The sequence below is a fragment of the Rhea americana genome, unplaced genomic scaffold, assembly GCF_003343005.1.
Source record: "Rhea americana isolate MKP2758 unplaced genomic scaffold, rheAme1 scaffold_160, whole genome shotgun sequence".
In the NCBI taxonomy this organism is placed as follows: domain Eukaryota; kingdom Metazoa; phylum Chordata; class Aves; order Rheiformes; family Rheidae; genus Rhea; species Rhea americana.
The window spans coordinates 2,147,300-2,159,674 of NW_028185706.1; the positions used below are offsets into that span (position 1 = coordinate 2,147,300).

A 12,375-nucleotide genomic window follows, 5' to 3' on the forward strand; every position below is an offset into this window, starting at 1 on the left:
GGTCTGACAGAAACACACTTATGATATGATCACTTAAATTCCATTTCCATAGGGAATCAGGCAAAAAAATAGCTCTATGTGAAATAAAATATGTTTTATAAACAAAGTTTTAGGCAACAGTTTTAACCTGTTCTCAATGGAAAATGCTATTCCAGATGGTTGCTTTTGGACTGCGTTGTTTTTAAATTCTTTTTTTTGGTATCAGCATTGGGAAACTGGCATGCGAGGATCCCCGCTAAGGCAATCGGTGTTACAGGTGCACAGAAGCTCCAAAATTCAAGTCTTTCCTGAATAAAATCAGGCAAACAGTTTCTTGTAATTTCAGTTTAGGGACAMAAGTGAGTGCTATGCCATATGGCACCAGGATATCCCTCTTCTGCGAAAAAWTTCTCCCATCTCCCCATCTGTATGACCTTTTTTTCTTTATCAGTCATTTATATCAGACAAAACCCTTACCCCTCTATCTAATATACCTATACCTTTAACTTTAAAAAATCGGAGCACCTATTACAGTTAGTGTCCAAATAATACTAGACACTGTAATTTGTAAGTATTTTGCACAAACTGATTCCTTCAGTATCTGCTACAAACAAATCCCAGAAGGAAGTACTCTACTCATAACAAAATAGATAATTAAACTTTTCCCTTTCTTCATCTGCTTCAAAACAAGCAGAATGTAGGACTAACAGGGACTAACTCTGCCTTTGTGCAAACAGAAGAGAAATAGAGCAGCGCGCACGGTCTCTGGCAGCCATCAGTTTTAAGAATGTGATCCATCCGTTCATACTACCGCCAAAGAAAGTGTGGTGTTTGGTCTGYGGTGAGAATGAAGAGGAGAGGGCATGGCTGTCCTGCGAGCTTGAAAGCAGGATTATCGAGAGCTTGTAGAAGCTGCTGTGTTAGAAAGACTGCCCCATCGTATATAAACCTTCCGTTTGAAGGCTTTCCTGTCTGTGTCTTCAGGCATGATGGCTTGTAAGGTAGGAGATATTTGGCAGCAACTCTATGCTATCTGGCTGCCTTACTACCTTCTGAGTACACAGAAAGGTATATCTGGATCTGTGCAGACTAGGCCTGAACTGCACAATATTTTGCAGCTGCAAAAACTTTCAAGAAAACTTGGAAGGGATGTTGCAATCATTATTTGTGGTTTTACCTTAACATTTAATGGGATTTCTCTKCATTTTTCCCTCACTGGAGAAATAAGATAGGGGAAAATCTATTATTCTTATGGCTGGCACACGTCCATCGTCTTGGCTCTTGGAGAAATAATGAATGGCTTGGCAATGAAAATGTCTGTGACAATAATAGCATAGCAGATCTGGTGAAAGCTGTACTTAAAAACATTTCCCCAATATATTTGAAGAGACTGTAAGTACAAATAAATTCACAGAAAAATATCTGAGACAGACAATTCTACATAAGAAATTCCTTTAAAAAAAAATAGATGGTTGAAGTAAGCAATATATTTATCTATTGTAAAGTATCCTTTAGTCAAATATTTTGAGGTGTACTACCTACCAGCTTCACTCTGGGGGGCAAGTACATTGCCTCCCCTTTAAAAGAGGGGAAATTGAGGCACAGAGACTAATCTATCTATTTGCACAGAATAAGTTGGAAAAGAGCCCAGAATAGAAATCACAAATTGTTACACTAGCTTTCTTACTTAGGGACAATAGCAATTCTTTCTTGTTGAAGAAAGCAATTCAGCTTTTGTTGAATTTAGGATTTCAGATTACACAGGAATTTGACTTTTGAAGTTCTTTGTACCTCAAAAAAWTGTATCTTAATCAGTTTAAAAAGCACCTTAAAGATCAATTCAAACACCTTCTGATCATAAGGTAAATAATAATCATTTTGAAAATTAGCATATAAATGGAGACATATATAGWAGACAGGGCTGTTGGTTTCACTCCAAGACAGAGAGCTAAGCAATGATACACCTTAAAAATATCCATCCAAATATTTAAATATTCAATTATATAATACAAGCAATGGATAGAGCAAATCTGGATTTAGTAGAATTTATACGTCCCCTCTCTGAATGCAAAAATGTGTATCTTTTACTCTCCTCTGTCTCCTCCTCACTAATTCCCATGCTGTTATCTCTTTCTTCTTTTTGTATTTCATGTAAAAACTTAATCTGCTGCTGCATTTGTTTTTACTCATATGTTCTTCTATTCTCCTCATTTTGGTTTGTATTGCAAAACCATAAAGGTATAGCTGCTGCAACAAGCTCCCCTTTTGAAGCTTGCCTGCTGCAAACATTTCTTTTGGAGTCTAACATAGCTTTGAATCCTAACATTAAAAAAATGAAATGTAGGGTGTTTTTAATCACTATAATTAATGCTTCTGGATTTTGTTCCTTAGCTGTCTTGTCCACAGCTGTGTTATGCAGAATTTCTTCAATGAACATGATCTTGTTTCCTCCCAAACTAGCTCAGGAAAAATACTAGRAAGTTTGACCCTCTGATACTTTTTTCTGACATTTAGTAACATGCCATGAATAAATTGTTATTCTCCTCTTTTATATGTGAGTGTGGGCAATTTGGATGTCTGGCCAAGGTATCAAAATCAATATTTCTTCTGATTATATCTCAGTTTTTCTGATTCTAAATATTGTAAACTGGAATATCCCAGAAGACCAGAGAACATGAGTCAAGAGTTTGGAAAGAAGTCTTGTGTTTTAGAATTCAGGTCTAAAAGAAACAAAATGACTGTTTTGAACTTTGTTTCACCAGGTTAGTTAGCATATAGAGGGTTTTCTTGTTTTTTAAATCAACARTCATCCATGTCTCATTAATCTCTGCTTAACTAATGATCTCTTTATCATTAAATGGAATTAGGAACTCTTACCTCGCTAATGTCAAGTACTGAATTCCTCCTTTTTGGCTGGAAGACTTTCTGAGGTCCTGAAACATGATTTTACATTTCTGTTAGGTCTTTAAAGATACATGATTTTTCTCATATATTTTTCTAATTATAAAGTATATTTATTTTTCATTATAATCCTCTATATTTACTTTCAGTAAGTAATCCTCTATGCTTACTTCTCAGTACTTTTCCTACTGAGCTTTTCTTTTCTTCCTGAACCTGTACTTCCCTGCAATTTTCTCTGATTCATTAACAAAAAAGTTCTCAGAAACATAATTTAATTTGCTACAGTATTTTGAAATATTCTGCTGCTATTAAATGCTACCTTGATAAATATACTTGGTTGGACTCTCACAGCAAAGTGTTAGGCATGAAAATAATTAATAAGAAGCACTTCGTAGCTGTCAAAGACCTGAAGTCAGMAGATGCATTGTCTAGATAAGAAACCTAAGGGTTTCTAGACTTCTACACTACARATCAGAGATTAAAAGTACAGCACCTGACATAAGAGGTGTATTTAAACTTGAAAAAATATATTTGGAAACATTGGACTGTTTGGGTTCTCTGATATGACCAGGGTGAAAATCAGATAGAAGGAAAGGAAATGGGGTACCTCTTGAAATTTTTATTGGTTGCTTTTAGCAATGAAATTTTCTCAAATTATGAAACTCTTTTTTGCATAATGTAGTAATTTATTTATGATACTAATGATGAGAGGGTCTTCTTATTAAGGTAATTAAAATCAGAGTTAAAATTAATCTTTTAGAGCACTCTGTTACCCATTAACAACAAAGCYAAAATATTTTTACACTCTATAATTCATTTGCTCATTTTTTTTTCTGTAATGAATAGGCATTATCTATAAATAGAAAGCTATAGGATTTTTATAATRTATAACAGGAGCTTTTGTGCCTCTTGATGGTGAAAGTTATGGCTTAGATTTTTATAAAGACTAAGAATATAAGAATATTTCATAAATATTGAGTAATAGCATCACCCCTCAAATGTCAAAAAGTCTCTTAAACTCTTGAAAGTCTRAAACAAAATGGGGAAATGATTAATGGGGCTGCGTGTAGACATAATATGAGAAATTACTCTCTTCTTTCTATGGCCATGTTCTGAAAATCTCTCATGTGGCTGAARGTGTAGGTCAAAAAAACAACAGTTTCATTTTGTGCCTGATCCAGAGATTATACTGGTGTGTTAAAACACTCTGCTGAAGAACTAGGTCTCTGCCTCAATCACAGCCACTTCCACGAGGGGAGGGATTAAGCAGAACAGAAACCAGAACTGCATGCCAGTATCACTCCAGTTACCCTGAATGATGCTAGAAAATACATTACATACCTTTAAAAATATCTCTGTCATGTATATTTGAAAACAGCAATGTAGGCCTCCAATTCCAAAAGATGAGACAGTAGTTGTAATACATTAAATAACATTTTATCGATCTATTAGTTTTTTTTTTAAGCTGTTTGTATGTGGTATAATAGTAAAGCTGATATGACTTTGGGGGAGAAAAAATGAAGAATTACTTGAAGAATTAAGAATTTTTCTCTTTAATGTTTTATAAAACAAATTTATATTATTTTAAGTAGTTTCAGTTTGCTAGTACTTCTCAATATTAAGGAAACCCTCCGTTACGATCTTCCAATTTTCTGATCAGTATCTTTTCAACGGATGCAAGTATTTTAGAAGAGGAGAGAACAGTAATACATCATTTTTCCTGGGAAATTGTCTCTCGCCCTGACTGACTACAAACAAGTTTATTTTTTTACACCTGCACCCGCTTCGTTTATGGCTCATCCGAGTCTCCCGCGTGCTGATCGCTTCCTTTCCGAACAGCCTCCTGTGCGGACACCGGGGGTGGCGAGGAGGGAGAGGCGCTGCCCRCACCCGGCTGCGGGGCTGGGCCTTCCGCTGACTGCCTCGGCAGCGGTTATCGCCCCCTGTTTTAGCCAAGGCGCGAACCGAAGGCAGTTGCAGAGCTTGCGTCCATCGGAATACCTCAGCGAGGGGGAGTAACGTGATGGCGAGCTAGAGGGACCTCCAGAGGCCGCCGGGTGCCTCGCCCTGCCTGAGGGAAGCGCCTCGTTCGCGGAGACGCGCCGGGACGGAGCCTCCCCGCCCTCCCGGGGTCCCCGCCCGCCGGGGGACGCGCCGCCCCCCGCTCCGTCCCTCCCGCCGCTGCCGCGCAGGGGCGGTGCCGGCGGCAGCTCTCGCGATGGCTGCTGCTGCCGCGCGGCGCGGCGCGGCCGTTGTAACGGCCGTTACCTGGCGGGCGTTGTTTACGGCGGAGCAGCCAATGGSAAGGCGGGCGGCGTGGGCGGGGCTGGGAGGCGCGGCCAATGGGCGGGCKGGGCGGCGCGTTTAAACGCGGCAGGTGCCGGCGGCCCGGTGTGGCGGTCTCGCGTCGGCGCCGCCATGCCCAGCCGGCCCGAGGACTATGAGGTGCTGCTCACCATCGGCGCCGGCTCCTACGGCAAGTGCCGCAAGGTGCGCCGCAAGGCCGACGGCAAGGTGAGGCGGCGCGGGCGCTGGCGGCGCGGCGCGGCGGGTGTGCGGTCTCCCAACGGCTCTTCCGCATAAGTGATCGGCTCTAACCCCCCCCCCCCCCCCTTTGTGCCGGCCCCTTTTTGATGCCTTTTTTTTTTTTTTTTTTTTTTTTTTTTTTTTCCCTCCTCACCCCACAGGTCTTAGTTTGGAAGGAGCTCGACTATGGCTCCATGTCAGAGGCAGAGAAGCAAATGCTTGTTTCGGAAGTGAATTTGCTCCGTGAGCTGCGGCACCCGAACATCGTCCGGTATTACGATCGCATCATCGACAGGAGCAACACGACGCTGTACATCGTGATGGAGTACTGCGACGGGGGCGACCTGGCCAGCCTGATCGCGCGGTGCACGAAAGAAAGGCACGTGAGAGCCGCTTGCCGTGGCCCCGCGGTACCTYGCGCACAAGTCCTCGGGCACTGAAAAGAGCAAGCTCAGAGCGAGGTGTAGCTCATAACAACCTGCTAACAACTTCAGCTCTGATCTCGTACGTGTAGCGGCTCTTCTGCAATGTGCGAGGCTGGTACAAAATCATCATGCTTGTGGGAACTGTGCTAGAGAATGTAACTAATGACAGGATAACGTTCTCTATATCTAAATAGCAAAGAATACTGACTCCTTCTGGTGAAAGGATTTTGGATACTATGCTATGTGTGACAGTGAAAACTAAATAGAAAGTCACAGCCCTTAGATCAGTAGCATAGTCTGTATTCTTTTAGCTTGCCAGTGAAAAACACTTGTATGCTTTTTTTTCTAGAATACCATCATCAAAAAGGAAAAAGCAATCTTGAACACTTAAATTATTATGTATGCCTGCATGTTGACTCTTTACAGGCACCTGTGTTGACAAAACTTTACCTCAGTGTGATCTTAAACCTAGAAGTCTGAGACCGATTTCATATTCTTAGATTAAACAAGTATACAACACGTGTATTGCTCTATGAGAACTCTTCAAAACAAGAGTTCAAATTGACCCAAACACATCAATGTTATGACTTGAGGAGGGTTATATTACAATCTGTACTGGCTTGACTCTCTTGCTGTATGTTGTTTYCAGCAGTTTCAGAAACAGTTCAGAAACCATATACTGGCCTCTTAAATGACCAAGGAGATAAAACTAATCATGAAAACGGACTGATGTTTGTGTTGTAAATGATGGCAATTCTACATACCTAATCTGTTTTTAGACCCTTTTAAGGGCAGGATGAGAATATTATGGTAAATCTACAATAAAAATCTAGATGTGTTCCRACATATTTAGAGTTGGACTAGCTGGTAGGTCATACTGCTCACAATTTTTTTTTTCTAYCTTCCTTTTCTGCTGCAGAGCAATCAATAACTCTCTATTTAAACACGTGCCAATGAAAGCTTTCCTATTTTTATCAGCTGAAAAGAAATTTCTTTTTTTCAGGCYATCAAAGTAATTGGACTCCTATTTCCACTTTTAAAATATCCCATGTAGATGTTTGTTGCTATTAATTTTTTTATTTAAAAAGGTGCTGGGGTTAACTGCAGTGAGTAACAACAGTAGTATTAAAAAATAATAGATTACAGACTGAAAGGCTCGCAGCAGCTGCTTAARTGTGCTGTATATGCTGTGGAGGTTACATTTATTTAAGAGTGTGTTTACCTTTCAGACATTACTTAGAAGAAAACTTTGTTCTCCGTGTATTGGCTCAATTGACGTTGGCCTTGAAGGAATGTCACAGACGGAGCGATGGTGCAGTCACTGTGCACCGTGACCTAAAGCCAGCAAATGTCTTTCTAGATGGCAAGCAGAATGTGAAACTTGGAGATTTTGGTCTGGCTAGAATATTGCACCATGATACTAGCTTTGCCAAAACRTTTGTTGGAACCCCATACTATATGTCTCCAGTAAGTCTTTCCTTCCTCTGGGATCTGTTTTCTGCAGTGTTGGTCTCAGGTTCCATGAATGTTTAGGAGGCTTTAACAAAAAGTTTCTAGTCTAAATATAAGTGACTCATTCCCCTCTCTCCACCCSATTTTGAAGGTGTATGTTCTGGAGATAAAGCTATTCAATTTAGATGTTTCTACCTCCTTTCTTCCCTATGCTATGACTACCTCCTAAATYGGGTAGCTTTTTACTACATAAGCTTTGATTATGGAATCTTACTGCTAGTGTAATGTTATGCAAYTTAAATACTGCGGCTATTATGTTGCAATATTTTGATATTCCTAAAAAGGAACAGGAAGGCTAAAGCACTCTTGTTTCATAGCCTTATGGTAATAAGGCTATTAAAGTCTCTTGACAGTAAGATTTTAATTTGTACGGCAGATGAGAAATAGAGGTATTCCCTGATATTGTGCATTTTGCATGGGAAACATTAATGTTGACTGAGGCATGGAGACTGGTGTAACACTTAAGTTTTAGACAGTGTGGCATCGCTATGTAACTGTGGTTATATTGCTGGTAAGAATAGCTGTGGAGATTAATTAGAATGGAATCTTAAAAGTAAACCCAGTAACTAGTGGTTTAATTCTCCCTTGAACAATAGGTGATGCTCAATACTGCAATAACAGAACAGTGTCTTAGCTAACAAAAATAAGGCTGCTCTTTTTCTTTAGGAACAAATGAACCGCATGTCATACAACGAAAAATCTGACATCTGGTCTCTAGGATGTCTCCTGTATGAGTTATGTGCACTCTCGTAAGTATACTTGTGTGGCAATGGAAGTAGAAACATAGTGGTAATGCATATGTGATTACATCTTATACAGGTAACCCTTAAAGATTTTGGATGCAAGTTCTACACTYTTATTTCCATATTGGTCTTGATACTAGGTAGTCAAAACTAATCTTTGGTTGCAGTTTGCTTTTTTTTCTTAGTCTGATGCCTGTTTTAAAAATTTTACAAAACCAGTGAAWGAAAACATTTTTCTTCAGGCCTCCATTTAGGGCTTATAACCAAAAGGAGCTGGCAGAAAAGATAAGGGAAGGAAAGTTCAGACGAATACCATATCGCTACTCAGAACAGTTGAATGAACTTCTCAAAGAGATGCTGAACTTAAAGGTAAGAATCAATTACTATTTTTTTTTCCACTCACAGTTTGACCAAATCTCCAGTGCCATCGAACTGAAGTTTTCCTTCTTAATTATAAAACAAACTGGTTAGAGTGGAGGTTGCCAGTAACCTTGTGATTAGCAATATCACTTGAGGGGGAAAAAATTTTGCCTTGCAAGTTCATTAAACAAAGGCAGCAGCTTCGTGTTAGGTTTGTGAGATGCCAGAAGGCTGTCTGAATACTGGCCTGTATGGAACCACTGAACAGCACCCTAAGTCATGTATTCCTGGGCTAAAGCACGTTTGGAATTTGGAAGAGGTTGTTTTGCCTCCCTCATGGACACTGTTTCTCATGGTTAACAGTTCATCTCAGGGGGTGGGATGGGGGAAGAATTTGACTGGATAGGACAACAAAGCTGTAATAAGGAACAAATCTTGGATATGGATTTCTCAGGACTCTGAAGTGACAGGTTTTGATACAGAGATGTGGTGTATTGGTTGCAGAACCTACTGACAATCTCCTTTTAGGCTTACCTGCTTATTCAGGCTCTAAGATGTGAATATCTGGGCTGGGGGAAGCCAGAGCTGCAGTTTCTAGAACTGGAGACTGGTAACAGCCTCCTCTCAGCTGTTGTCTCCTGGTTGAATTGGCATAGTTTAGCTGCTGCCCTTTCCTAACTCCATTTTTCTCCAGCTGCTTTCACAGCTATCTAGCAGCTCAGCTGGTTCCAATTTGAGGATTATCTTGGTGGGACATCCCTGGCCTTAATGGTTCTTATTAAAAGATGGAACCTGTTGTTAACTCCTGTTTTGTAGGATTATTGCCGACCTTCTGTTGAAGACATTCTACAGCACCCCTTGATAGCAGACTTGGTGGCAGAAGAACAAAAAAAGAATTCTGATAAGAGAGGTCAGCGAGCGGGGGAGCCAGAGAGGCTGCAGCATTCTGGAACTCCTGTGAATGAGCTGAAGCTGAAGGAACAGCAGTTACAGGAGAGAGAACGAGCCATTAAAGAGCGAGAGCAACGTTTGGAGCGTATGATATCCTGCTTTGGGAAGGGGATGGCAATGGGATTCTAATTCAAAAGAACAAGTGTAGAGGAAGGGAAGGTGGAATGTTTTCAAAGCTTTCATCTTAACTTACTAATCATGGTCCTGTAGTCACAACCAGAATTCTGTCTTGAGACAAAYCAGAGGGCTTGGGGTGGCTCATTTACTCTATTTTTTTTCTTGTTTTTAATTACCAAGATGTACTTTCTAGTTCAGTTAAGAAACAGAAACCTGGTATGGCATGATTACTCAAAGTGAACAATACTTACRGTCAGTGTCTGTTTCCTGTATACTTTTGTATTACCCTGCACCATGCAATGCAGACTGCCTTTCATCTACTCAGACTATATAAACTAATGTTGGCTACATAAAAATGTAGCCTTAGGGGAGGGTAATGTTGTAGCAGGAATATAGTTCRAAGTGACTTGTTAACTACTGCAATGGAAATAGCATCCTATAGGAAGCTTATCTGTAAAACAGTATATAGATAACTAGTTTTTTCAGTTGTTGGGATCTCCTGCCTAGATAAAATACCTCTCTGCATATGCAGTTGACTCTGTAATGCAGATCTTAACCATTATATATGGCTTTGTCAGCCTGAATGACAGCTGCCACTCTAAAGAAGGTATTTAGAATCATATTTGTCTTCTGGTACCTGGCCTTTAAATATTTTATCCAGACTTTTCATGAATGTCAATGAGTTAACRTGCAGAATGAAAAGCCGCTGTAGTTTCACTTTTGTGTGTGTGGCAGAATTAAATGTCTGGCCCTGCAGCATTTAGGACTTATCAATGTATTGATTATTGATTTAAGTGTGTATCTGCACAGAAGTCTTCTATCTTTTAGAGCTACAGAAGTAGAAATATGGATGCATCAGACAGGTTACTGTAGCTCTTTCTGCAGGAAAATACACCATGGACAATCCCTCTAACACATGCATCTTAACACTGTATACTACTCTATTTTTTTTGCTTCCAGAGAGAGAACGAGAGCTYTGTGTTCGAGAGAGACTGGCAGAGGACAAACTTGCTAGGTATCTTACTAACCTATCTTTAGCTACCTAGATTATTATTATTATTATTTGGAAGACTGAAGATCTTTCTAAACTTCTCTTCTCAAAACAGAGCTGAAAACTTGATGAGGAACTACAACCTCTACAAAGAGCAGAGGACTCTAGCATGTGCAAATGGTACAGGTATGAAACCATACTACAAGAAGCCACATGCACTGATAGATGTAGACTGGTATGACCAGAAGAATGCCCCTGACATTATGCATGCTGTACCAAGTCCTGTCTTAAAGAGACAAACACCAATTATTCCTGCATGGTTTGGAATAGACTCCTGATTTCCTGCTTTGCAGAAAGACTTAATGATGCTTAGCCATGAAAATAATTTACTTGCTGTCAGTACTACAGTCTTGTTCTGTTTTGACAGTAGTTTATTTTTTTGTGTGTGGTGAGGTGCTTGAAGTACTGACTTGTAAACTAAACTCTCAGAGCTGTACTTTTTTAAATTATAGATCTATGATCTTTATAGGTCATTGATTAAATTTTAATAAAATTGTGCATGTCTAATCACTTCTGCTTTAGTTCATGAGCTTCTAAACACCTCAGGGTGGGAGCTGATACTTGTACCCAGTGATAGAGATTGGACCTCTGCATTATCTAAGCTCTGAAGAATATGAACTTACTTGTTTACTCCAGTTTTATTCACTAGAACAAACAGCTTTGAAAGTGTGCAATAGTATTTAATTGACACTCCACAGCCCGATATGTTTTTACTATAGTTATGAGCCCAGAAATTTGCTGGGAAGAGCAGGAGTGAGGTATTGGTGGAATACTGAATGGCTTGCTCCTAAATAGTGTTTCTAGAACAAAAAAAGCTGCAAATACTTTAATATGCAGTAAAAATAYCTTGCTTTATCTCTAACTGAAACTAAATGAAGATCCATCTAATGCAAGTAAAATCAAGACTGCATCTTTTTCAGAAGTGCCTATCATACCAGGAAAGAACACAATAAAATGCCACTGGAAGTTAGTGGTACTTGAGCTACTTCCAGCATTCTTTTTTTGAAAATTCCACCTGTCTCTATTTTGTCCTTTAATACATTAAAGAATATGAAAATAAACTTCCTTTGGGCTTTCTGATCTTGTCTCTGTGCTGGATGATTGAGGGTAAACATGCTTCAGCATTTGCTTCTGTTTTTCTGCGTATCTCACTCCTTTATACTGTATTTTAGTCTTAACAGGGATGTTTGCCCATTTGAAATTATTAATGGGAGCCGATAAGTCTAGACAATGTGAAGAAGTTACATAGTTACTATGGAGTGCTGATCTTTACTTGCAAGTCACCTGATCTAAGAATAGTTCTGTAACAGTGCTGTTTCCTATAACTCTGACTCATTCTATGCTACTCTAATATTCACTAAAAATCTCCCTGTCCCAACATGAATGGTCTTAGTGTTCTTCCAACTATCTTTTTATCAAGATCACTTGCTTCTGTTTTCTGCATTTTTTCAAAAAAAAAAAAAGACATGTAACACATCACATAYTATATAAATTTCCTCAATGAGTTGCATAGTTCACTTCAAAATAAAATAAATATCAGAAATCTTAGCTTCTTGGGCAATCCTAGGCACTTAATCCCCTTTTTTCAGTATGGATTCCCTAATCCTTAAGGAAGGATTACATGCATATTAACATGTTATCTTGCAAATATGGAACTCCTGATRATTCTGAAACATTCATTAGCCTCTTCATTGTGTTTTTTTTTCTGCTGCTTCTCTGCTTGTTGCATCCTTGTGCAACCCCCATGAACTGAAAATTAAGGCCTTGAGAGCTGTGAGTAAGATGGTTAGGGCTTCCAGCAAGGTGGTTC

The 12,375-nt window shown here is 39.5% G+C and overlaps 1 protein-coding gene across 1 annotated transcript in view; it reads left to right on the forward strand.

The window, feature by feature from the left end:
• The first annotated feature begins 5,231 nt into the window (after window positions 1-5,231).
• Window positions 5,232-12,375, forward strand: part of NEK2 (NIMA related kinase 2) — an 8,500-nt gene continuing 1,356 nt past the window's right edge. Inside the window, exons 1-8 of the mRNA XM_085300157.1 lie at window positions 5,232-5,394; window positions 5,568-5,785; window positions 7,061-7,298; window positions 8,010-8,092; window positions 8,329-8,455; window positions 9,263-9,482; window positions 10,475-10,529; window positions 10,621-10,691. Coding sequence (XP_085156283.1) covers window positions 5,299-5,394; window positions 5,568-5,785; window positions 7,061-7,298; window positions 8,010-8,092; window positions 8,329-8,455; window positions 9,263-9,482; window positions 10,475-10,529; window positions 10,621-10,691 — 1,108 coding nt within the window. The 5' untranslated portion in view covers window positions 5,232-5,298. The remainder of the gene's footprint in view (window positions 5,395-5,567; window positions 5,786-7,060; window positions 7,299-8,009; window positions 8,093-8,328; window positions 8,456-9,262; window positions 9,483-10,474; window positions 10,530-10,620; window positions 10,692-12,375) is intronic.